This window comes from Condylostylus longicornis, unplaced genomic scaffold (genome assembly GCF_029603195.1).
Source record: "Condylostylus longicornis isolate FDR11 unplaced genomic scaffold, ASM2960319v2 ptg000055l, whole genome shotgun sequence".
Lineage (NCBI taxonomy): Eukaryota > Metazoa > Arthropoda > Insecta > Diptera > Dolichopodidae > Condylostylus > Condylostylus longicornis.
Window position 1 is genome coordinate 7827662 of NW_026578024.1, and position 27651 is coordinate 7855312.

At 22.1% G+C, this 27651-nt stretch overlaps 2 protein-coding genes across 7 annotated transcripts in view; one reads left to right on the top strand and one right to left on the bottom strand.

The window, feature by feature from the left end:
• The first annotated feature begins 216 nt into the window (after window positions 1-216).
• LOC129611852 (beta-alanyl-bioamine nonribosomal peptide synthetase ebony) lies at window positions 217-21317 on the top strand. The gene is made up of 8 exons (XM_055525251.1): window positions 217-800; window positions 16982-17625; window positions 18359-18508; window positions 18641-19159; window positions 19576-20335; window positions 20412-20678; window positions 20751-20934; window positions 21016-21317. Exons 2-8 carry the CDS (start codon window positions 17037-17039, stop codon window positions 21169-21171), a joined length of 2625 nt encoding a protein of 874 aa, XP_055381226.1. The 5' UTR covers window positions 217-800; window positions 16982-17036; the 3' UTR covers window positions 21172-21317.
• Window positions 21318-23393: 2076 nt separating this feature from the next.
• LOC129611853 (elongation of very long chain fatty acids protein AAEL008004-like) overlaps window positions 23394-27651 on the bottom strand; it is a 101901-nt gene continuing 97643 nt past the window's right edge. For all 6 annotated transcript variants that reach the window (XM_055525253.1, XM_055525255.1, XM_055525257.1 and 3 more), the window contains one exon: window positions 23394-26747. In XM_055525253.1, the coding sequence (XP_055381228.1) occupies window positions 26406-26747 (342 nt within the window). In that variant the 3' untranslated portion in view covers window positions 23394-26405. The remainder of the gene's footprint in view (window positions 26748-27651) is intronic.

Here is a 27651-nt window from a genome sequence, read left to right on the forward strand (position 1 = left end):
GAATTATTACAATATTAAACTGAAGGAAAAAAATTTACCTAAATTTGATTTTTTTTTAACTATTTTATTCATACGATATTTGTGCTATTGGTGATAATAAATTTTGTTAACTGTGTTGATTATAACATTTTTATATACATATAATAAATAAAATACCTACGTATAACACAAAACGATATTATTAAATATCATTTATTATATTCAATTTATTAAGTGATTTATTGACGAGAAAGACATTTTTCATCAAATTAATATATTGAATGAGATCTACTTGTTTTGTGGGATCTGCACAATAAAAATAATATAGAAAAAAATATAAAAACTTCCTATTTTAATTTTATTTAAAAAAAAAAATTATATTTTTTTGTTTTAACAAAGTCAAAACTATAATACACATGTGGAAACACAAAAAAAATAAATAAAAAAAGAATTTAATTTATAATTTATAGCTTATAAAATAAAAAAGTATATAAAACTGCGTTTATTTTGCGAGAAACAGCAAACACAAAATACAAAAAATAATAAAATAAGAAATTTTTTAATTGAAATTTATTTTGTCAATTATTTTATTAGTTTTGTCTTCGTTTTCCAAATAAACATTTGTATATACATACGAGTATATATGCACATTTTAATAAATATATATAAAGTGTTACAGTTTTGTTTTTAAGTACATAAGTAAAGAAGTATATACTCGTACAATATACATAGAGAGAAAAAAAATTATTAATATAATTTATAATCAATTAGCGGATTTACGAGGAACTACTAAACTACATAAGAAATCGTCTTCGAAAAATGTAAGTAGAAAAATAATTTAAAGCCTTCAGTAATTGAGTTTGTAAATGATATTATTGAATTATAAAATATCGGTCAAATGTAATTGTTTTTAAGAAATTTTTCCATGTAATAAAATTGGAAAGTGTCTCTAATAATCAAGTCTATAAAATTATTTTTCATTTATTTTTATATCGTATACGAATTTATTGAAAAATACTGAAATTTTATAGGAATATTGAAAAAAAAAACTACTAAACTGCAGATACTTTTTTTACTAAATCTTTTATAATTTACATGATTTACATATGAACATTTTATGACATTAAAAATACTGGTTATCTAATTAACATAACTTTTTTCTAATAAATGTTTAATATCAAATTTAATTAAACAAGTAAATGTACTAATAAAAATAACTTTCTTCAATCATATTAACTATGCCCCAATAATGAAATAATGGAAGAGAAATCATATTTTACTTACAATATTAAAAAAAAAATTTTTGCGCCAAAAATTTTGTTTCTATAATATAAAGTGGTTGTTTCATACAATAAATATGTATACATAATATACTTATATATAGATATATAAATAGGCTTTTTATATATTTACATATTTTATAAGTACATAATGCAATAATAATATTTTTAGTACACATTTTCCAAATAAATTGCTCTATATTTGTATGTACATACATTACATATTTAATAATATTGTTATAAAGATTTATTTATATAGAATTTTGTATATATGCTTTCAAAAACGTGTACGGTAAATAAATTGTTATATTAATGGCATGTGATTGGGGGTTGTTGCTTTACAATAGCATTTTTTTTTTGTTGGTTTTCACCCTTTTTTTTTATATATTATTCTTAATTTAAAAGTATAAATGTAAATATCCTAAATATATAGGCATTATGTACATAAATCTTTGTCAAATATATATTTACCTAATTTTCAATTATTTTTACAGTATTTTCTTATACATATATTAAGTACTGTATTTCATTTGAATATTGTTGAGACAACTAAGTACTTATATATTATTTGCTTGTTAATATTTATTATATTGGAATTTTGTAATATAAATAAACAAAAATTACATAGAAAATATATAGAGAAAGCACATTAAAACCGCTACCTATGTATTTAAAATTACTACATTTAAGTGTCATAATAAATTTGCAAAAACTGCATAAATTCAATGTAATCTAAAAAATCGAAATTCAAAATTTTGCAAATTTCATACTTGCTTATTTTAAAATTCGAAAGAAATTATATATTCAATGTTAGTTATAAGTATTGAAATTACAAAAAAAAAAAATTGTGGATGAAAATATTCGCATTTTGTTATCGAATAGATAGAGATGAAAGCATTTTCTTTGAACATTGTAAACAATTTTCTTCACAAATCATAATATGCATTTTCATGCAAAATCTGAAATTATTTTGGTATTCATAACATTCACGAAATATATATACATACGAGTATGCATATATACCGCAATAATATACGTTCATTAAAATATACTTGATAACACCCATCCTCCTAATTGCAATATTTCCAAACAAATTTTGTATTTACTTACCATACAAATAACCTTAATGGGCAAAAAAAATTAGCAAGTTATAATTGTAAACCAAAATTGAAATAGCCGTGGAACGATCAAATTTATTGCAAGAAACAAAAATATTGCAATTTTAAATTGTTCAATAATTTTCAAAGAATTTGTTTATTATTGCCGAATTTATAGTAATCATTTAATAAAGCCTTGTCAAGCCAGAGTTTAGTTAAAAATTTTCTAAATACAAGTTTAAAGTGTAGCTACATATATAAATAATTATTACTCTAATAAACTACGAACCCAGTTTTAAATTCAGTATTTTCCAAAAAAAAAAAATTTTTTAAATTGTGCATAAATTTTGTCGTAAACCAAAAAAAATATTTAAATTTGAAAGAATTTCAAATATTTAAATAGTCACTTTTTTTTTATTTCTTGTTTAAAAATTTTTACATGAAGCATACTAGATAAACCAGTTTTATTCTTGTACACATAGTGTAAGTACATCTTAAATTACATAAATTACAAATTTGTACGAATTTAACATGAAATTTCTACAACATGCAATTATTAGAATTAAAAGAAGTGCCATGGAATAGGCTCATACTGCAATGAAACTACTATTTTACAGGTTTTCACATTTGATTCAAAAGTCTATTATTAAAAAGTCACGAGAATCTTGAAAAATTTTTCATAATTTTTTAACATAATTTTTCTTTTGATTTAATGCAATTTTTACATCTGATATTTATATACATATATGCAAAGATATATATGTATACAAAAATTCTTTTGCTACACATTTCTTTTTTGCATATTTTATTTATTTTTCTTTTTGCATTATATTTATTTAGGTTATTTACCTTTTACTTTTATTCTATTCACCTGTTAATTCACCATTCAGTATACTAATATAATTGTTGCAAATAAAATAAATATAACATACAAAAATTTCATTTAATATAATACTTTTTATTATTTTGTATAACAGTTTTAAAGAATATATTCTCAAAAGAGAATAATATAATAAATCTTATAAAAATTGTATACAGGTGTATATTGCTTTGTTTCCTATATTAAGTTAAGTGATAATAATTCATAGTGCAAGATGTTGTTATACTATAATTTACATCAGATCTCTATATAAACTGCTTATCTACATTTAAAAGCTCTTTTCTCTTATTGCGAGATTTCTATAAAAATACTAAGATTGAAAGCTCTTTTTATTATAATTACTTACGTAGATTTCTTACTATTTTGTTTGTGTGTAAATTGTTGTTGCGTGTATAACATATGAAATGTTATAATGTATGTACGAATATGTCTCATCCATCATTTTGTTTAATTTTTAAATTTGCATATTTTTTAAGAGGAATTTCCCAATTTGTTGTGTTAAACGTAAAATATAAATTTATTAATTTTTCAGAGGAAATTCAGTTACAAATCATAACTAATATATTTTTGTTATTTTCATATTTTTTTTAATTTAAGATGAAAAATATTTGCTTCAATATAGAAGAAAAAATATTATACTTAATTATTTTTGTCGTCACATAAGAATTGATGCATTATTTATTAGTCATTGTCTTTTCTTTCGAATAAATTGTGGTACATAGATAGCTATACCGTATGTTATACCGTATTTAATTGCAGCAGACAAAATACAAATTTTTATTCTAATTTTCAATTGTTTTATTAGTTTCTAACTAACTGTTTACAATTTTATTTTTTTTTTTTTTGTGTTATTGTAATTTTCAATTTAATTGTTATACATAGAAATTTGAATTAATTAAAAGTTGAAATAGGTTATATACTTTATATGTGTACGTGTACATATTTAGGATAGAAGAGTTATTTTATAAAAATTATTAAAGAGGAAATTATAACAATCTTATGAATAAATTTCGGATTAATTAATAATTATACGGTTTATTGTTTAAACTATTATAAAATATAAAAAAATATGAATTCTTTTCCCGATAATTATTAACAAATATAATTAAAATAATTTTACTTCTTTACAGTTAGAATTTCTAACTGAGATGAGAAATTGATAGCAAATAATGCGGACTTGGTCCCCAATAAAATAATTTTAAGAAAAAGGAAAATTTTAATATTTTCGATTATTTAATTTTGTAATTAATTTTGGCATCATATAAATAATTGTGTATATAAAATGCTAAACTGGAATAAAATATATACGAAAAGCATGGATACATGCTTAGGGCAAAAAATTTTCATTCATTCAGTTGAAAATTGCCATAATATCAATTAATCCGATAAAAAACTGCAATTTAAATTATTCATCTCCCATCTCGTTTATAATATTACGGTTACACAAAACTGAAATTAAAATATTTACATGAATTACAGAGCAATAAAATAAATTAAATAAACTGTTTAAATGTATAATAAAAAATTTTCAAAATTACTCATACAGCTAGTTAATTTATCTAGTCATTTGGAATTTTTTATTAAGAAAAATTATATTGCAATTCAAAAACTTGAACAAGAAATTTTAATATTTATTGATATTTAGTGTAAAAATTAATAAAATATAAGTAAAATCAAAAAGACAAAGATTACAAACTCTTGTTTTTGATATTTGAATAACAATGCAGTTTTAAATTGCAAAAATTACAAATTAAAGTTCAAAGAATTATTAATTATCCTTTGAAATTAATTATCCTTTGAATATTTCTTTTTAAAATACCGAGTACTTTTAAGTATGCATACCTTAATTACATCAATTATATCTAAATGTGTAATTGATTACATTCACACACCCGTAGATTTTTTTTTGTTACATTTAAAATTGTATAAAACAAGGCGTAAATTTGAATTTAACAAATACATGGCAATTAAAGAACTAGACATGGCAATGATTCAATGAGAGACAAAGCAATTACAGAGAATTTTGTGTTTTCCGAAAATTTAGAATACCTAACCCTTATTTTCCCATGTTGTTTTTAATGTTTACTTTCCGGAAAATTCTAATTAACTATTTTAATGAAAATTAATCATTCAAAGAATTTTGTTTCTTCAGAAATCGATTTTATTCTGTTGAAATTTAAGTTATTAACGAATTTAGAACTACAATTTGAAGTTCAGAAATTATATAGAAGGAAAAGAATTAATTGGCACAAACAGTAATGTATATTTAACGTTTTGATAATTAAAAATGGAAAAAACACAAGAATAAAAATGAAAGGGTTAATCATTAATTTACGGTTTAATTCTACATAAGCGTCATTATTTCTCATGTCAATCTAAAAAAATTACCAAGTATACAAAAAATCAAATGATGAAATTTTTAAAATGGAAATTTTTATGAAATCAATAACTTGATACTATGTTATGATTTTTTTTGGAAGAAATTTAAAATTCCAAAAAAAATCATAACCACAATATTTAATATTTATAATATAAAACTGTGTTTTCCCAATATTGTGTGATCATGTGAAATACCTTAATATTTCTATGTCTCTGCTTGTATAGCATTAATTAATTTATCATTTTTATAATGCGTGATTGTAACTGGACGAATGACTTGTAATGGGTCACAATCGCAACATATTGTTTTCGTTGTTTAGAACGTCGCACATTCTAAAGGAGTGCTGAACACCAACAAAATGAAAAAATTTATTAAAAAATAATTAAAAATATTTTTGTTTTCAATGTTAATCCCTAATTAATTAATTAATATATTCATAAAATAATTCATATTTCAAAATTATTAATAAATTCTATGAGATTTTAATACGAAATTTGAAATATGAAAATTGCATGTTTAACAATCATAAATATTAGTCTAATTCATCAATCATTTTAAATTTTCTATATTTTTAATTAATATTTATTTCTTTTATTGTTTTTTTTTCATTCGAATTAACATTTCAATTAATTCTTGATGGTAAAGTTATTTAATTATTATAGATACAATGTATACAATCTAATATATATATACATATATATATATATAAATCAAAAGTGTTCCGCTTCAACACTAATTTTTGATTTTATTTACAAATTTTAGAATTTTGAAGCGTAATCATATCCGAAAGGAATACAAATAAAATAATAGAAAACATCTGTAATTGAAAACGTTATAACAAAACGTTATTTTGCATAAAATAATTTTATTTCAGTCATTAAGTTATTAATTTAATTTTTATTTTTTTATTTATAATTTTTGATTTAATTAATTTATTTCGAATTTTCTTTCTCGATCATTGTTAGAGTAAATTATTTGTTATATAAATTTACTATATATTTTGAATTACAATTGCAATTCGATATGTCTAAATAGAGAAAAATATGTGAAATAAAAATTACGATATTGCATACTATTGCAACTCTATTATTGACAAATGCTTCTAAGCAATGTTCTCATAATTTCTTATTCAAAATTCTTTACATAAATATGTACGTTATCGCAGTTTTTTATTGAGAAAAATCCACATCCCAATTGGAGACCGTTTCATCTGGTGCGAGTTTTCTGCTAATACAAATAATCCTGTGTACCTGGAAGTCCATATAAAAATAGTTTTTAATAAAATGCATTAATTACCTCTTTCAAGTGTAAGGACGACTACAAAGCTAGTCACTTCAACATATTTCTGGGTCAGGTATGAATAGGGAAATAGGTTTATGGGCGGGGAGTTGCATCAAATGTCAACGCTTTAAAACCCACAGGATCATACGTTGTTTCGGAAAATACTTCAAATTTGTAAGTAGATAATTTTCTACAAGAAAATAGGCTCAAAAATTTTCTGTAGATTCTGCAGATTCTCAATATATAATCTCAAATACCGACACTGATTATTGGTATTGAAAATTTATACGATATTAACATATTTCTATTAGAATAACAAGAAATTATTTAAAAATTTGTCATAATAAAATTATATTTATAGGAACTTCTTACCATTTACTTATATTTTGAAGCTATGAGAACACGTTTTTTTCATAAGCCTGCGGTATATAAAAAATTACACAACAAGCGGGAATACTACAGGCATATTTTGTAATAAAAAATACAACAAATTTGTTAAAATTTAAAAAAAAAAATTAAAATTCTATATTTTAATTGCGTAAAAATTAAATTGATTTATACTTGGTTTATTTTTTTATTATGTTTTGTATAAATTTTTACAATAGCATGAAAATTGCTTAACAAATTTGTCCTTGTTTTTCTTATACAAATACCATCAAATTTTAATACTGACATCTCAAGCTTTTATTTTAACTAACATGTACTTAAAATAAATAGTTTGTTATGTACTTGTGCAGATAAGTGTGTTCATTGGTTTATGCTGCCGTGCAATCGTATTTAAATCGTTCAATGTATATATACTATACTTATGTATATATAAAATATGTGTGTCCATGTATACAAGTACAAGTTTTCACTTTTATTAAAAAATAAATGTAAGAATTGCATTTAAGTACAGTTATTTAACAAAAACAAAAAATATAACCAATAATGATTTTTGCATATAAAACCCGAAAAAATACAAAAAAATCGTTTTGGTTCTATGACTATAAATTATAAGTTATGTATGAAAACTTCAAGGTAACCGACAGGAAAATACATTAATTATGAAATCGTAGAAGAGGAAAAAAAACTATCAATTTGGAATAGCATTGAATTACATAACTATAAAAATGTTTTACCATGCAAGCAATAAGTTTATTCAACTCTTATGTTTTTATAGTACACACTAGTGCACATTAGTACACACAAGAAGTTGGTTATGCTATTAAAATCTGATCGTTTCTTTTTTTAGTTATGATAGCATATAAGAAGAAGTAGGAAAAGCTTTTTCATATCAGCCATATTCTTAATACGAGTACTTATAACCAGAAAATTTTCAGTTCTTATACTAGTTGTTAAGACACAATTTATTAATCTCAATAATCTCGAATAATAGTAGACTTACAATGTAGTTTTGCTCCAATTATGGTTTATTTTTAAAAATTAATGAATTTTGAATACCAAAAAAAAAAAAATTTAAAAAACAACTTTTTGTTTTTTATGAATGACAAAATTTTTGAATATTTTACCATTTTGTATGATTTTACATGTTAGAGTGAATGTAAATGGATAATGTAAAAAAGAAAAATTCTTAACAAGTTCTTGTGTTACAACTATACTTCTATGGAGTAATTTTTGTTGAGAATTTTTAATTTATTTTAATAGGCAATTGGTGATTAATCAATTATATTGAAAAATTATAAATTGTGTTAGACGTTTATGGTATGGCAAATTGGTAAACAAAAATGCTTCAGGATGGTATAGGAAAATTTCCATCATCTGCACAGAGTTTGACTCGAATAAGAAAAGATTGTAACGCACATTCTTTGCCGAATGTATATGTACTTTTGGAATTATTTACTTTAAATATTTTGGACATGTTGTTTCGACTTTCTCGTTGATTATAATAGCTGGTTTTTATATACACATATGTATTTTAAAGAAAATTTGATGATTTAAGGTTATACTTCTTGATTATGTAGTTACATAAAGCTTATACTTCTTGTACAGTTGTCTTGATCATAAAACAGTAATGATTTAATTGCCTGAACAGAAATTGATGGGTTACTATTATTAAATTGAATTCAAATAAGATTGTATGACAGAATGCCAGAATTTTGTATGTTTACCTTTTACCTTACTGCCAAATATATAAAACAAATGTTTATTTAAAATCTATTAGAGCATAAAATACTTGAACAAAACTCGAATCTCTCGGGATAATCAAACACATAAACTGAATTAAAATTTAACATTAAATAAGATTTTTGCACGGATGCAAAAAAATGAATATGAAAAATCATTAATATTTGTGTAATATTGTATAGAAAATTTTAACTAAATTTAATTCTGCATAAAATGTTAAAGCAATTATACATAAATAATTGATTTTTTCATCTTTTCATTAGCAAGTATGAAGATTTTCCTTCAAAATGTTGTTGAACTGCTTGTATACTATGCGATCAAAAATTTTTACTCAAATTTCCCGTTTTATAAATTCTTCTTCAGAAAATTTTCCGTCTATTTCCGAACCGGAAAATATTGTCAAGTACACATCTCATTAGTATTCTAACTACTAACCAGACGTTCAAAAATGAAGCAAAACCATTAATTATTACACTTAACACTCTGAAACATAATCACTTTTAATTCTTATGTGTCAATTTTAATATTTCATAAATTAAAATCAAAATCAATTTAAACAGGTAAATGAAGTGAAACAAGTGAACAGGTAAATAAAAATATACAAAACAAAAAAATATTCAAATAAATTTTTTTACTTAATTTGCATATCTGAACGATTAATAAATTTATTAAAACAAATTCAATTCGTGTTAAAATGTCATAATTATTCATAAAACAAGAAAGTTGCAAGTAAACCAATATGTTAAACATCAATTAAATAATTTTTATGATTATTTTTTTTCTCCAGCATAATGCATAAATTAACATAATTAGAACAATTTAGAATTTAGAAAAAAAAATGCATTGAATTAGAATGAATTTAAGCCCGCAGAGTGCAAGTGATTGAAAGGCAACACTTTTTATTAGACATTCTCTTTATTTTGTGTCTAACCGTTCTGCTTATTTATAGTTTGACTTTCGAAATGAGACAAATTTTAAAAGGAATAAGTCCTTTTTTCAAATAATGCAATTTTCGCTTTAATTAAGGGTGAGTTACGATATTTACGATACGGAGGAAGGTAGAAAATACTTTTAATAATAACCATTTTAAAGGAAACGTCAAGCTGTTTATGTTATTTTGTTATAATAAGCTGCAATGTCAAATTGTCGCTCACTACAAAATTTTTAACATATGTGATCTAAAGCTACATATATTATTTACAATAAAACCACAAAATTTATTGAGAGATATTTATTTTAATTTTAAGGTAAACGCAACTTGCTAACATTGCCAGATCCCAAGACCGGAGTACAAAATGCCATAGCATTGGCATGACATAATCGTGTGAATTATAGCATACTATATATTTAGTTTAATATTTTATTGGTATATTATTTTTAAATTTATACATAACTCCAAGGTATCTCCAAACATGAGACCTCACAATGTGAGCACTTCAAGACAAATTTTTATTAAAGATTTTAAATTAAAAATTACAATACGATCCCACGATCTTTGTGAGTCTCACAAATCGCATTACTATAGAAGAATTTTTTAGATTTTTATTACAGTGCCCCGATATTATTAATAAATTAATTCGTTTCTAATTTGCACAATTAATAATATTGTACAATAAATATGCCTACATATTTTTTAAAAATATTTAATTATTTTCTAATTGTAACAAATCCAATAAAAATTAACTTGGTCATTTAGAAATTATATGTATATTAATTTAATGCATAGGTTCCTAACTTGTATTTAATAAATTTATTAATAATTATGTACAATATATAATTGCTTTATAATTAAAAAAATCCCATTTTTATTTACAATGTGCTATTAATTTTTAAATTAATTTCAACTCGTACTAAATAAACGAAGTGATTGTAAATTGTTTATTGCATATAAAATAAATTACTTTTTAAAATAATTCCATTTAATTTACATTTTATACCCTTAATATAATTACATTTTTATAATATTTTTAATATGTTTTACAAAATATTATAGTACCTGTTCTACAATTTACGATATTAATAATTTATTTCATATTTCGCCATTCATTTTAAAAATCCGCATTTATTGAAATAAAAATTAATAAATTACATATTGATTTATTAATATAAATTAATATACCATATTTATTATTAGACCGGTAAATTTATAATATGAACTTAGAGATTTTGAGAAATGTAGTGAAATGCCAAACAGAATGTTCTCTATAATTGTTATACCTAATCTACTTCAAATTCTTGTAACTCTTGTTTAAGAAGAAATGTTGTTAATATACGAGATATTGGAAAAAATAACTCTACTTATCACAAATAAGTCCATTTAATTAAATCACAAGTCCAATTATGTAATTATCGTTATTAAGAAAACAAGTTACCATTTCATAGTTACCGAACCAGTTTGCAGATTAATGTACATACCATCATGTTATTAAATGTTAAAATTTCTTCATTTGTAATCTAGAATTAAATCGATTAAGATGACTACAACTTTAAGTTCACTCTGTATAAATTTTATTACACAGATGTTGTATACTTCTTGTATAATATATAATTGCACATTTATTATTCTTTTCCATAACTGGCGACAAAGTACACCTACTATAGTAACGAGAAAATCAGAAAGTATATGTGAAATTAATTTCCTTAATATTATTGAAAGCTTTTCTTCAAGAATAACAACATAGTAGCTAAATTGAAAATTATTTGATTTGAAAACATTTTTGGGCAACTTGTTCGCAGCTATAATTTTTGACAAAATATCAAAATTTTTATAAATTTTAACTCTATTATGACATAAAATCATATTTTACATACAATTTAATTTAATAATATTTTATTTTCATTTTGTCACATATGAACAAAATAATAATATTGTAGTAATAGAATCAAGAGCAAAATATGGCGCTAATATATCTTGTAATTTATTAATTAATTTATCATCAATATTAATAAAATAACAACAATTTGCATGCGTATATTAAAATCAAATTAAATTGAATACAGCGTGGTATAAAATACTCGTATGCAAAATTTTGTTTTAAAACATAAAATATTGAATTTTCTTCTAAAAATCTAAATTTAGGAACTTGAGAGAGTATAGATTTTAAACAGAAGTGTCTCTCTGATGATTAAAGAAATAATAGTCGATAATGTCAAAATCAAAAATTAGTGGTTCGAAATTAACTATTTCTGAATTATGTTGAATAGATGGCGGCACACTTACAATTAAATAATTTGTACTTATTCATGTTCGGTTATGATATACAGGCAATTCACTAAACGAGTCACAATTTTTGTTGTTTGTTACTTTTAGAAAATTTAAAATTTTAGATTCAGATGAAAATATTTTAAATTTTTTTTGAATCACCCTGTAATGTATGTCATACGATATAACCTCACGCATTTTATTTTACATTAGAATTTCTATGTTAATTTAAAATTTTAAATATGTATAAAATTTGCTGCAATATAAAGTAATTATTGGTTTTTGTAATTATGAATTTAATTTAATTATAGTTAGAACATAATTTTGAATAAGTTTTAAATTGATTTTTATTAAAGTTGTATATGGCAGTATTGTACTCAATGAAAAAAATCAAAAGCAAGAAATCATTTTGGTAAATTTGGGAATAATTATTATTGTAAAGTGGCCGTACGGCATACACATATTAAGTCTGTCTAAGATAAAATTTTGTAAAAATTATTGAGTATAAATAAGAGAAGAAAAACTGACATACTCGTATCATCAGATAAGAGTAAACGAATCGGACTGTATGTATATTTTATGATATGAGAAATTTTAAAAATTTAAACCACATACGGTAATAAGCACCATGTTATTTATCATTGAAATGCAGTTTTCTTATAATAACATTCTGCAAATTTTTAAAACGTACAAACCGCTCATTCAGCCCTCATTTTAACACAAACTGAGTTGTTTTGCGCAGAGAAAAATTCTGAATGTTTAAAACTGACATGGTCCAAAGCATTATAGGCTACAAACTACGAAGAAAAGAATTTCATTTATAAATCATTGGTATTTAAAAAAAAATTTATGAAAGTGTTAAATAATAATTATAACATTTTTATCGCATTTATAAAATTTTTCTATAATTTTTTACAAATATTACAAATATTTAATTTTAAAATACAAAGAAATGTGCAAATTTTAAACGTTTATAATAAAATAAGTATTTTATTAATTAATTAAATTGCAAATTAAATTAAATCGTATGTGTTATTTAAATTTATTAATAAGAAATTGAAACTTTTAATACGATCATGAGAGTGTAAAGTATACAAATTATAATTTATAATTTTGTTATTGTTGTACAAAAGGTTCTAAAAGCTATGCAATTAAGATTTTATTATATAATTATTTAATCAATAACTAAATAATTCAATAAAAAAAATATGTGTAAAATAATTTATTAAAAATTAAAATTAATTCACAATAGAAGATTTTTAAAGGAAAACTGATTTAATGAAATTTTTCTGTTCTGTTATAGTTATTGATTTACGAGTTCCTTATTTATTTTTTTAGCGATATTATGTAATTTGTCTAGTAATATAACATTTATCTATTACATGTTATATTTTTATTAAATAACAAAGTGTTAGAAGGTTTTTTTTTCATTCTGAAAATTCCAGAAAATCTGTCACTTTGCTTCTTTTAATAAAATGGTAAATAGCTACTTAAGTATTCTTGATAACTTGAATTTAAAGAATTATGTTTAAAAATTCATAGAACAAGTAGTTGTCTAACAGCTTGGCAAGGTAATTTAGAAAAACAAAAACTTCATTATAAATACATCATTCTATTATAAATTCAATTTGATGAAAAATGTCATCCACTCAAAACAAGAAATCATTCTCTTATTGTTTTCATTATAAGTCCAGGTATTGGAGGACGTCATTTATTTGCAATAATTTCGTAATTTCAAATATGAATTATTGTAGAACTGCTGGAACTTCTTTGAATTTATATTGACTTCTAATATTAGAAATTTTAAAAAGAAATTAGAACTCAATTAAAAATTTTAATAATTCTTGTATATTCAATAAGGGGGTTTCAATTCGATTTACCATTACAATTTAAGCTGCGAATTCATCGCACTATTACAATATTAAGTTATTTAATGTACAAAATTAATTCATATTTATGTAGGTATGTATGTGCTTGATCAAAATTTGATATGCGAATTAAAAAAAAAAACCTGCAAAATGCAATATAAAATAAAAGTTACCATTCTTTAATTATTCTTGAAAATTAAAAAGACAAGTAAAACGAAAAAAATTTTTTTAATAATAATAAAACGGAAGCATTTTTAAATTAAGTACACACTTTTAAATTTTTATTATGAAATCGTAAACCTTAAGAAAATATTTCAAGTTCAAAATCAACCTACGTACATTGCATTCAACGAAAATGAGAAATTCATAAAATATTACCAGTTAGAAATTAAAGGGGAACAAGTTAAAAAAATGTCACTTTGAGTTTTAAAAACAAAAAAAAATTAATGTAATGCATCAATTAAAACAATGAAATCAGTTATGTTATCAATTAATCAATGAAATGAAATAGAGGCAAATATCTTGTCAAATTTATCAAGGACGGGATCTTTTGTTGGCTTTATGCTAGATGGTAGCTCACATACTACCCTTCTTATTTTTTTTCCTGCTACTACATTTAGTGTAATACTGCAATTACTACTACAGCTACTAGTACTATTGTTAATGTTGAAAACTACTACTGCTATTACTATTACCACCACTACTACTAGAACCACTATTACTATTACTTCTACTACTAATGTATCACTTAAGGAAATTCAAAATCTTAAAATCTGCACTTATAAGTTTTTTGTTTTTAAACTGATGATATGCAAATTGTATATATTATATTATTAGTGGCCGAAACACTTGTTTCCCTTCTTATTAACCTCTTACTTTTTTTTATTATTCTTTTCATTATGCTTTTCATTATTTGCACTCAATATGCCATAAAAAACGATTGTTATGAATTAATAAACTATTCTTTAATGGTCTTATGTGGCCCTTTTATGCATATGTAAATATAATCCGTTAAAATTTTCACCTTGAAATTCAATAAAAAGTAAAATCAAGTTTTAATCTTTTTTTTTTTTCTTTGTCTTCTGGAAATATTAAATTTAATATTATTAATTTTATTTTAATGAAGTAATTTACAAAATTTAATTACTTTATTATAACTCTAAACTCCCAAAAAGTAACCGCAAAACCAAAAAATTTTGTTCAATTAAATTACCTCATTTACAGTGCATGTTTGCATTTCCTATACATGTGTATGTATCGTGTCGTACTTGTACGTATATTAATAAATATTGGACAAAACAAATGATGTTAAGTTCAGATTTGAATGAACAATAAGTCATTTTCAGCATACCTAAAGTTACGAGTATGTTGTTTTGGCTTTGTGCCACCGAATTCATTTTGATCAAAATTTTGACAAATTTAAAATAAATAAAAGAACATTAGGTGTCTATAAAAGCGATTGTTTGCTTTGTAGCGATCAGGTGGTAAAAGTACTGGTTCAATGATAACTTCGCTTATAATTGACACCTTAACGAAGTAAGCAAAGTATCACAGGGCCGATGACAAATAAATCTTCGTTTTTCGTTTATTTCATTAATTAATTTCAGCTCTCAAAACTTTTAAAGGAAACAAAGTAAAGGACCTGATCATTGAGTCATTCCGCTAAGTTTAAAAAACATTTCTCAATGCTGCAATTTCCAGGCCAATGTTAGGTTTGATCTAAAAACAGAAGTGATGAAATACCTTCTTTTATAGAGTATAACCTATTCTTTAAACTAGATTTATTTAAATAAGAGAAGTTTGATGAAACATTTATGATAAAATTTTGAATCTATTTGTCATACTAAAGACAAATGACAAATTACTTAATAACATTGTTAATTACATAAATTGTTATTATTCAAATAAATTTGTTTTATTTATTTTTCTACATTAATAATACATACATTGTATACCTATACCTATGTATGTATATATGTTCATATATATGAAAACGTTTACAATTCGCATTTAAAATTTGCATTTTATAATTTTTCATTTTTTCGAATTTATAAAGTAATTTGCAAATATTATCAAATAAAAATATTAATTTTATTTCGAATTATATTGAACTTCATAGCATTATGTGTAATAATTATAATAAGCAATTTCTATATTAATTAATTCAATTTTTTTTTTGATGACTTTATTCTACAATATTTATTTTTTATTTTCAATTTTTTATTTAAATATTAATTGAATATTAAGTAATCATGTTTTTCTATATCGCATGTTAGATCATTTTTTACGTATTAAAGTAAAATTCTAATTAACATAAAAATTAATTTTATTTAATTATTTATGTAAAATAAGAATTTATTTAATTAATGGGTAATTTTGAATTTGTCAGATTAAAAACAAATATCTAGCTAATTAATTAATGAAAATGAGAAAATAATTTTGATTCAATTAATTTTTTAAATATTTATGAACGAATAATCGGAATAAAGCATAAAATGTGCAAAATAAATCAGTCAAAGCGCATTTATTTGTATGCAAGCAATTTTGTATGCACGTAAAATTTTCAACATATTGAGAACAAAATTCAACATCAACTATATGCAATTCACAATTATCCGATTTGTATTCAAAATCGAATATCAATTGAAAATCGATGTTTTGTAGTTGCAATCAACAGAAAATTGTCCATCAAGTGTTCGATACAAAAACATTTTTGACATTTCTTTTGAAATATCATTGATTCGTAAACAATTCAACTGACAATTAAGAAAATCTATAAATTTTTCTCCCCGAAAAATAATATTTAAAATATGCTAACTATATTTTCAATAATTAAAAGAAAAACAAATTTCATTAATTATATTTTTCTTTTTGATATAAATTTCAGTTTCTTCATTTAAGTATCATTTGGAATTTGGAAAAAACACAAGGAAAAAAACAATATGGGTTCCATACCACAATTATCAATTGTTAAAGGACAACATCGTGATTTAAAAAGTCAACGTTTAAGTAAAATATTTGAAGTAAATTTAACATCATGGTCAACAAATACAGCAATGATATATAATTGTCCAAGAACATCAAAACAAAATCAAATAACATATGAAGATTTAAATGCAAAATCAAATCGTATAGCACGTGCTATTATAAGAGAATCAGCACAACGTTTTTTAAAACCAAATCAAGATAATGATTCAATAATAGCAGTTTGTATGGAACCAACTGATAAATTAGTTATGATATTATTATCAATATGGAAATCTGGTGCTGCATATTTACCACTTGAACCAAGTTTTCCAACAAATCGTATTCATCATATATTAAATGAATCAAAACCATTAATGGTTATATGCGATGATATTGTTGATACAACAATATTTCAAAAAACACATACATTACGTATATCTGATCTATTACATAAAGCAAGTACAATGGATGATAATAATTTATCAGATTGTAAACTTTTACCATTTTCAAATAAAGATTTGGCTATCGTTTTGTATACGTCTGGTAGTACGGGTATACCAAAAGGTGAGAATAAAATATATATTTTGTGTACGGTTGTTTACCATTTCTGGAAAATAAATATATAATTTTATGTCCAGTGAGCACGTACATACATAATTAATAATTAGAATTATTTTGCGATTTTATAGGTTTTTATCGTTAATAAAATATGCATATGAACTCAGTACTCACGTATGTTGTTAATTATAGTACAAATTGCGTTAAAGGTGTGAAATTTTTTATTGAAATCTTACTTCATTACGAGTCATATTTCAATATTATTGATAGTATTAGGGATTATATGCAATAATTTCAGAGCTAATGAGCTTTATAATTTGACTCACTAAAAACTCACATTGATAACATTAAATCTTAATACTTACTTAATTAAATTTTTTTCTTAAACTCTAGCTTAAATTCAAGAATTTTCATTGAAAATTATTAAAATTTATTAAGTATTTTGAATAAATGTATTAGAAATTGCATCAGACCCTAAGCCAAAAATCTTCACAGAAATATAATATTCCCCCCTATATAATTTTTTTGATCATACGAGTATAAGTTTAGAAAGATCTTGAAAGTATAAAATTTCCCATCTCTTCTAATTAATTTTTCTTTAATTTTCAATTATAATTGGCACCTTAACCTTTTATTTTATCTTAACCAATTTAATACACTTATACAATAAAATTTATTTTTCTTATTTCTGCATTTGATTATTTGTTTTTCATATTTTTCTTTCTATAAAATTTTGCAGGTGTTCGTATTCCACATGCTGTTATATTGAATCGTTTAACATGGCAATGGGAACAATTTCCATATATGGCTGAAGAATCAATTGGTGTTTTTAAAACAGCATTAACATTCGTTGATTCAGTATCGGAAATATGGGGACCATTATTATATGGTAAGTACGATAACTATAATTAATAAAATAAAAGAATAACTATAATTCAAGAAATTATTAAATAAAAATTCAATTTGGAAATTAGCAATAATTCAAATTACAATATTTCTTCTATTTATTCGAATTTTAAAGGTATGTCAATTTTGGTTATACCAAAAGTTATTACAAAAGATCCAGAACGACTGGTTGAATATCTTGAAAAATATAAAATTCGACGTTTAGTATTGGTACCAACATTATTACGTTCATTACTATTATATTTGGGTATGAATAAAAATCAACAACTTTTATATGATTTAAAATATTGGATATGTTCTGGTGAACCATTATCAATAACATTGGCAAAAAGTTTCTATGAATATTTTCAAGAGGGACATCATACATTATTCAATTTTTATGGTTCCACTGAAGTTATGGGCGATGTAACATATTTTATATGTGAAAATCGTAATCAATTAGCAAATTTCGATAGAATACCAATTGGTATACCAATAAATAATACAATTATATATTTATTGGATCAAGATTATAGACCAGTTAAAAATGGTGAAATTGGTGAAATATTTGTTGCTGGTTATAATTTAGCAGCTGGTTATGTTAATGGAAGAGATGAACATCGTTTTATAGAAAATCCGTTAGCAGTTGATTCAAGTAAGCATAATTTAATGAAATTTATAAAAGTTAATTTTCAGGTTATATGACAATATTATTGAAAATATTCACGGAATTGGAACAAACCGTTAGGCCTAATTTTAATCCACAAATAATGTACACTTTTTTAAACGTACTTAAATTGTACCCTCATGAAAAAATTTCATATAAAATTTTCATCTAGTACCCAAACCGTAGAGTTTATAACTTATTTAAATTTTAATAGATGTCGCACAAATCGTTAAAGTTATATTGTATGGAAAATAAATTTTCACCACATTTTTAATACTGGCGGAGTGTGATTTTTAAAACTTTTGAATTGTTTTTTTTTATAAGTTTTTTTGTTTTTTTTTTTTTATATTTTAAAATTTCAAAAAGCCTTTGAGGTTAATTTAATCTGTTTTTTCCATTTGTAGAATATTCAAAACTTTATCGTACTGGTGATTTCGGTTCCCTAAACAATGGATATTTAATGTATGAAGGACGTACAGATTCACAAATTAAGATTCGTGGACATCGTGTTGATTTGTCAGAAATTGAAAAAAATCTTTTAAGACTTGAATATATCGAAAAAGCCGTTGTACTTTGTTATCATGCAGGAGAAATTGATCAAGCAATATTGGCATTTGTAAAATTAGATGATGACTCAAAACCACGTACTGGATTACATATTGAATCAGCATTAAAAGATGCTCTACCAACTTATATGATTCCTCAAGTAATTATTATTGATAAAGTACCGTTATTAGTTAATGGTAAAGTTGATCGACAAGCTCTATTGAAATCATATGAAAATGCAAATAATAATGAAGATTCAGAAATTATAATCGATTATGATTATAGTGATGTTCCAGAAAGTTTACAAATAATAGCTGAAGATTTATTTGAAACAGTTGGTAGTGTAATTGGACGTTCAACAAGAACAACATTATCAGTTAAAAGTAATTTTTATGAATTGGGTGGCAATTCATTGAATTCCATATATACTGTAACGAAATTGAGAGAGAAAGGCTACTTCATTGGTATCTCTGAATTTATTGGTGCTAAGAATTTAGGTGAAATTTTAAAGAAGATTTCAAAAGGAAATGTAATTGAAATGGAAGAAGATGATGTCGGTTCTACATTAAATTTGAAAGCATATCCATTGAGACATGAAGATCGAGAAATTGTTATTGAGTAAGTTGATTTACATTAATTAAGAAATTTTGAATACAAGCAATTTTATTAATAATCTCATGTTGATGTTTTTTAGAATTATTACGGAAAGTTTTTATGAAAAGGCTGATTTAGAGCAATGGTTAAAACCTGATATTTTACCGAGTGATTATTACGATATATTAACAGCTGTTTGGGGACCATTAGTTGAAAAAGGATTAAGTTTTATTGTAAAAAATGGTGATACAAATGAAACAATTGCTGCTGCATTAAATTTTGATGCTCGTGATGAACCAGCTGTAGAAGTTAATAATAAAATGGTTATAATTTTTGATTTTCTAGAATATTTAGAAGGTCCAATAAGGTAAAAGAAAATTCGAATTCAAAATTTTAAATAGGATTTTTTATTAATTTTCTTTTATTTTAAATTTTACAGAGATAATTATTTACCAAAAGGATTAAATAAAATTTTACATTCCTTCATGATGGGTACAGATCAAAAATTAAGTGCACAAGAAAATATAGTTTGTATGCATTTTATGGAAAGTGAAGTATTAAAATTGGCAAAATCGAAAAAATTTGCTGGCATCTTTACAACTAACACTAGCCCTTTAACACAGGTATGCAATAAAACTATATATATATATATATATTTTTTTTTTAAACTTCATGAAATTTAATTCATTTTTTTAAATTTTTAGCAACTTGGCGGAGATGTTTATGGCTACAAAACTTTATTAGATTATCAAGTTAATAAATATGTACATTCAGATGGCTGGAGACCATTTGCAAAAGCTCCAGATTCACAAAGAGCAATTGTACATTGGAAAGCTATTAGTGATGAAGGTCGTATTTAAAATGTTAATAAGTAATTTTTTTTTTTTTAGGAATATTAGAAATTAAATTTAAATTATTAGATTATTATTATCAGTATTACAATGTCTTCAATGAATAGTTGTTGTTTCGACAAAATTTTCATTTTTGCGATTTTAAGTTTTATGTAAAAATTCGTAAAAGATCAGATATAATTTAATAATATTGTATATTTATATTTAAAATTAGAAAACAAAAAGTGTTTAGTAATTATTATAGTATATTCTATATTTTTTTTTTGTTTTAATTTATGATTTAGTTTTAGTGTAAACGATTTAGTAATCTCACGAACAAAAATACAATAAAAAAAAATAAATAAATTATATTATTAAAATTTTGTGAATTTTATGTAGAGATTAATTTTAATAATTTACAAATAAAGAATATCAAATCAATTACAAAATAAAACTGATTTTTTAATAATTTATATGAAAAATTAATTCTTTGTTAGATATAAATAAAAAATTTTAAAGAAATTGAAATTGGATGTGTATTGTAAGGTATAATTTAATGAAATTCGCTAAACGACAATATTTACGCCTTAATCTTATGTAGAAATATGAATATCTCATCCAGATATGTCCTTTAAAAAATTAAATCAGAGATTTCCTATAATTTAGATATGCGTTTGAAGTTCTAACTTAATCCTAAAAATATATGTTTCTGGGCTTTCGTTAATTTAGTTCTAAAATAGTTCTAATTTATACCACGTTGGAAATTGTATGGCCACACATTGAAAATATAGTTCGGAAATTACTAAATGCAATAAAGAAATATTATGAATGAAGTGCAGTTTAAATTTTTTGACTGCCGCATGAGATTTATTTCTTGTTTTCATTTAAAAATTTTAAAATTTCAAAATTTAAATGTCATTTATGTCCTTTTCAAGCGACTGATAATGCAAAATTTAAGTTGTAATGTAGCTTAAGTTGTAAACGAAAACCCCCGAAGTAGATTACTTTTTCAAATTTTCAATATCTTATATTTTTCATTTGAATTTATTTACAGCATTTCAAAGTAATCTTTGAAAATGCTTTAGAACTTTACTGAACTTTGCAGACTGAAAACAAAATTTTGACGTTAAAGAATTTGCGGCTACTGCCTCTGTCTTCTTATAGATAATTGCAAAAGAAAATTTAATAATAAGTGACAAAATCAATTTTTTTTTTTACTATTTTTTCAATTTTTTTTTATTAATTTTTTTTTCTTTAATTTCTTTTATTTATTTTTTTTTTCATCAAAGTATACACCATTGATTTCCCTGAATTTACAGAATTCCTTACATCATTTATATAATTTTTTTTTCCTCAATTTAATTACTTATATAATATACTATTTTTTTTTTTTTTTGCTTTATTTAATTTTTTTCTTCTTTTTATTTCTTACCCTAAATTAATTTTTTTTTTGTTTTAATTTCTTTATTGTAATTTTATTTTAAATATGTTTAATACATATTTTATTATGTATGTATGTATGTACATATTTTTATATTGTATATCTAATATATCTAATTCAGAAAGTTATTTTAAAATAAAAAAGAAAGAAAATGCGAATGGAAGAAAAGATTTCAGATCTTTTTTTTTATTTATTTTTTTTTTTTGTTTGAAATGAAAAAAAATATCAAGTCTTTTACTAATTTTTAAGCTAGCTTTTGGTTTTTTTTTTTCAAATACAAAATTATTGAGCTACATATTTATATAGTATAAAAAGTAATAAAAAAATTTCAGTTCTCTCTCTAAAAGAAGAAACCATTTTGTTTTTTATTTTTTAAAACATAGCTTTTACAAAATGTCATTGAATTTTAAATTCTAGCGCGTTCTATATATCTTTCTTTTTTTTTTAAATTTTTTAGCAAAATATATTGAAAATTATTAATTTAGTTTATAAAAATTATATATGAGAAAAATAAGGCTCCAATTTACTATTTATATACATAATAATTGTATGCTAATTTGTATTTTAAATTTTAAAATGGTATGAACCTCTTCAAAAATAAAAAAAAAAACGAAAATATTTTCGAAATTATTATGTAATTAATTTAGGTTTTTTTAATATTATATGTATAATAGAATTGTAGCAAGGATTAAGGTAGATTTTATAAATTTTCTCTAAATAATTAATTATTGCCGAAATTTTCAATTACCGTAAATGCAACAAAATGTTTTTAAGATTTTAAATAGAGGAACACTGATATTCTCCCCCCCCCCACTATAATAGATACTTAAAATTTCGAACTTGAAATCTAAAGATTTATTAAGAACATATAATTACGCGTATGTTTTAAAATAATTAAATTTTAAATTTAAAAATGAATTTGAAAGTAAATTTTAATTTGATTATTTGAGTGAATGGTGTGAGAAGTTTTTATATATTATTGGTATTTATTATACATGAAAAAAATTTACATATTTATTTAAAATATATTATTAAATTTTAAAATTTCAAAATTATTGTTTTAAATTATTCAAATTTGTTTAAAATTTTTCGATAAACGAATTCAATATTTTACTATACTTCAATTTATTTACTTTAGTAAGGAGAATTTATTTTTAATTCGAAATTCTTTGCTTACTAAACTATATATTTTATACAATATTTAAAAAAAATTGCTAATAAATTAATAAAATTTAATTATAATAAAATTAAACAATATTTTGAACTTTTTCCATTTCTTTTAAATTAAATAAATCTTATTCATAAATATTGAATATTGAATATTTTAATATAGAATAATAAAACTTTGGCTCAAAAATACGAGTATATATATAACAAAATAGAAATTTTACAAAATTAGGTAAATTAAAACAATTAATAAAATTTTATTCTTAATATTTAAATACATACATATTTAAAAATATTTACATTAAATAATAAAATTTTAATTAAAAAAAAATTTTATTAATTGCTTAATTTATTTTGTATAATTTTAATTTTATTTTATATTTTATATATTTTTAATGTTCAATATTTAATTATAAAATTTTTATTTCAAAATATTGCAAAAATTCATTTTATTAGAATTAAATTTTTTTTATTTATGCTTTTAATAAAAAAGTTTTCATTATAACAAAATTACAAAAGTTTATAAAATAAGTAAAAAATCGATTAATTTTTCAAAAATTTCCGAAATCGCATTTTTATAATAATTTTTTTTTGTATAATTTTGCATTTATTATTTTTATGTATATATATAAATATTTTTAAATGAATTATTTTAATTATATGCGGTTATTCTGATTATTCTTATATTGGGAATTTTCACTTAATAAATACTTATAATCACTTTAAAATATTAAATTTTAAAATAATATAAAATATTTGATTTGGTTAATTATGTTATTAATTAATTAATAATTTAAAGAAAAAAACCTATGATTAAATGTGTATAGCATAAATATAGCATATGTATATACATATATGTATAAATTATATAATAAAATATTATTATAATTAATTTGCTGCAATAAAATTACATAAAAAAGTAAATTTAAGTATCTATTTAAATTTTATTTTTGATTTTTATAAAAATTTTATTTAGTTTGCTTAAACCAATTTATAATTTATACATATATATATATATATATAATAAAAATATTAACAATTTTTTTTTTGTTTTTTGAGAATTTCAACAAATATGAATTATATAATTAATATTAATGAAAAAATTTAACATTGAAAATTTACATTTTATTTACAAATTTTATTTTTTATTAATTTTTGCGTTTCTAATTGAAATCTTTATCTTCCATTCATATTTGAATTTTCTTTTTTATTTTACAATAATAATTAATTTTTTAATTTTTGTTAAATTTAAATTACAATTTATTACTTTTTTTTATTTTTACAAATAACTACAATATTATTTCTTTTTTGTTTTGTTTAATTTTATTTTTAATAAATTTGTTTTTTAGCATTTTAATTAATTAATTAATTAATTTAACCTAGCAGATTTCCTTTGTACACGCAACAAAAAAATAACTAAAAATTTTTAAATTTAATATGGGGGAAAAAATTTCTCAAAGACTAGATTGGATGGGGATGTAGGGTAGATCATAGAAATTTTGAAATGGTAAAATTATTATAGAATTAATAAAGAATATAGAAATTGTCTAATTTTTTTTTTTTTGAAATAAAAACATCATCATTAAATTTGTGTGATTCTAGACTATAATAATTATTCTAGATTACAAATTATGTAGTTATAATTGTTTGTACGGTATGAATTTTATTTGGAAGTTAGAATCAAATTAAATTACATAATTGAATGACGAAAAAAAAAAAAATGATTGTATATAGAAAGATAAAATGCCCAACATTAACCCGGTAACTATAAAATTAAGATTGAAACAAATTTTCAAGCTTACAACTTTTTATCACAGCAATGCGCGATTTAATTATATTCTTGTAATTCGAGCCCAAAACAAAAAATAACAAAAAAAAAACAAAAATGCGATTTCAAATTCTTGGAAATATTTAAAATTTTCAATTTCTTTAATATTTTACATGCAATGTATAGATTCTAAAGGCTGGACTTGAACTAAATCTAGATTTGTACTAGAATCAAATATTACTGAAATTTGTTCTTTTTTGTTTTAAGTTGTTGGGGAAAAATTATTAAATTGAAAATAAAAAAAATATTATTAAGAGTAAAGTAATAATTACAAAAAAAAAATAGTTATTTTCTAAATATTTTGAGTTTTTTAACAAATTAAAAAATTTCAGAGATGAATATTGTTATTTGGCATTGATAACGAAGATGATGAATTACAAAATAGCGATTCTTCAAAATCCAAACTTATTTCTATCAATACAAAATAACAAAAATTCATCTTAACAAAAATAAATTTTTGAGAATTTCAGTTTTTCTTCCTATCCTTGAATTTCTTTTAAATAATCTCTATAAAATATATAGAAGGTATTTAAGGTATGAAGAAGAAAATTAATGGGTTTAAATTAAGTGAATTTATAATTTTTTTTTTTAATTTTTAATTTTTCCTTCTATTTTGAATTTAATTTGTTTTTTTTTTCTTTATGTATTAAATTTACTTTTTACACAATATAAAATTATTAAAATAATTACAAAAAAAAAAAAAATATTTTTTTTTTTTAATTTTTATTTAATTATATATGAAAATTTTATTTATATATTTGTTTTTAGATTATATTTATTGTATTAAAAAAAAAAAACAAAAAAAAAAGAAAACAATTTAAATTAATATTATTTTTGAATTTTTCTCTGTGTAATTTCTAGATCATCCTTTCTATAATTGAAAGGATTACCCGTATTCGTTCTACTATTTTCTGTTGTTGTATGTGATGATGATGTTGATGTCGTTTCTGGTAGTGATGTTTGCTTATATGATATTCCATTAGTATAATGACCATTCATACTAATGTGACCATTTGTTGTTGTTGTTGTTTCTTGAATTGCATGTCCATTTGTTTTAACACCATTTGAATCTACAATATGTCCATTTAATCCATTTGTTACTTTACCATTTTGGTAACCGTTTAATGTTCCATTTTGTTGTGCTTTTGCTCTTTCAGCTAATTGTTTTTTCTAAAATGAAAATAATAATAAAAAAAATTTTTAATTACATTAAATTTATTATACAATAAAAAGTATTTAAGATTTTTGTGCTTTTTAATATTTTTTATATAATTGTCATTCTGTTAATAACGAAATAGTTCACAATATTGTAAACCCAATCTCGTTACAAAACAAATATTTTTTCAGTTTTTTTATTTTTAATTTAAATCATACATGTCTGTAGCCACTAGCTACATTACTAGCCGTATGCCACAATTTTACTTCGAAGAGTGAAGAACTTTTAGCTGATAAAGCTTAATTGATTTTAATCAAATTCAAGTTTTTACAAGAAAAATATTTTGGCAAAATTGTGTCCTTCAATAAAAGCTATTTTATAAAAATTTGTTTTCAATTCGTATAAGTGTATTGTAGCTTAGCAATCACAATATTTTGTTGTCATCAATATTTTGTAAAGACCATTTGAAACTTCCTGACTAATATTCCGAATTTTACATTTTTAAATTCATGGCTTTAAAAATAATTTGTTATTGCATATTGTGTGAAGAAAACAAAAATAATATTTTTGCAGTACAAAAATATTTTTATTAACACCTATGAATTTAAGCAAGAAATTTCACAGTTTCTTCGAAATCTTCAAGAGCAACACATTTCATTTAGACAACTTCCTATATAATAATACAATACACAATACCAAAAAATTGTGAACAGAAATTTTATAATTGAAACGTTTAGACTGTCAAAGCTGTTCACATTTATTAAATTAAATCAAAAGTGATTCTTAAACGATAAAAATTTCCGTTCCAAATATGTTCAAGATAAAAACATTAATTTAATTTAATTTATTTTTTTTTTTAACAAAAGACCTGCAGGAATTCTAAATCAGTCTATAGAGTAAGGGTAAGTAGGAACGCAA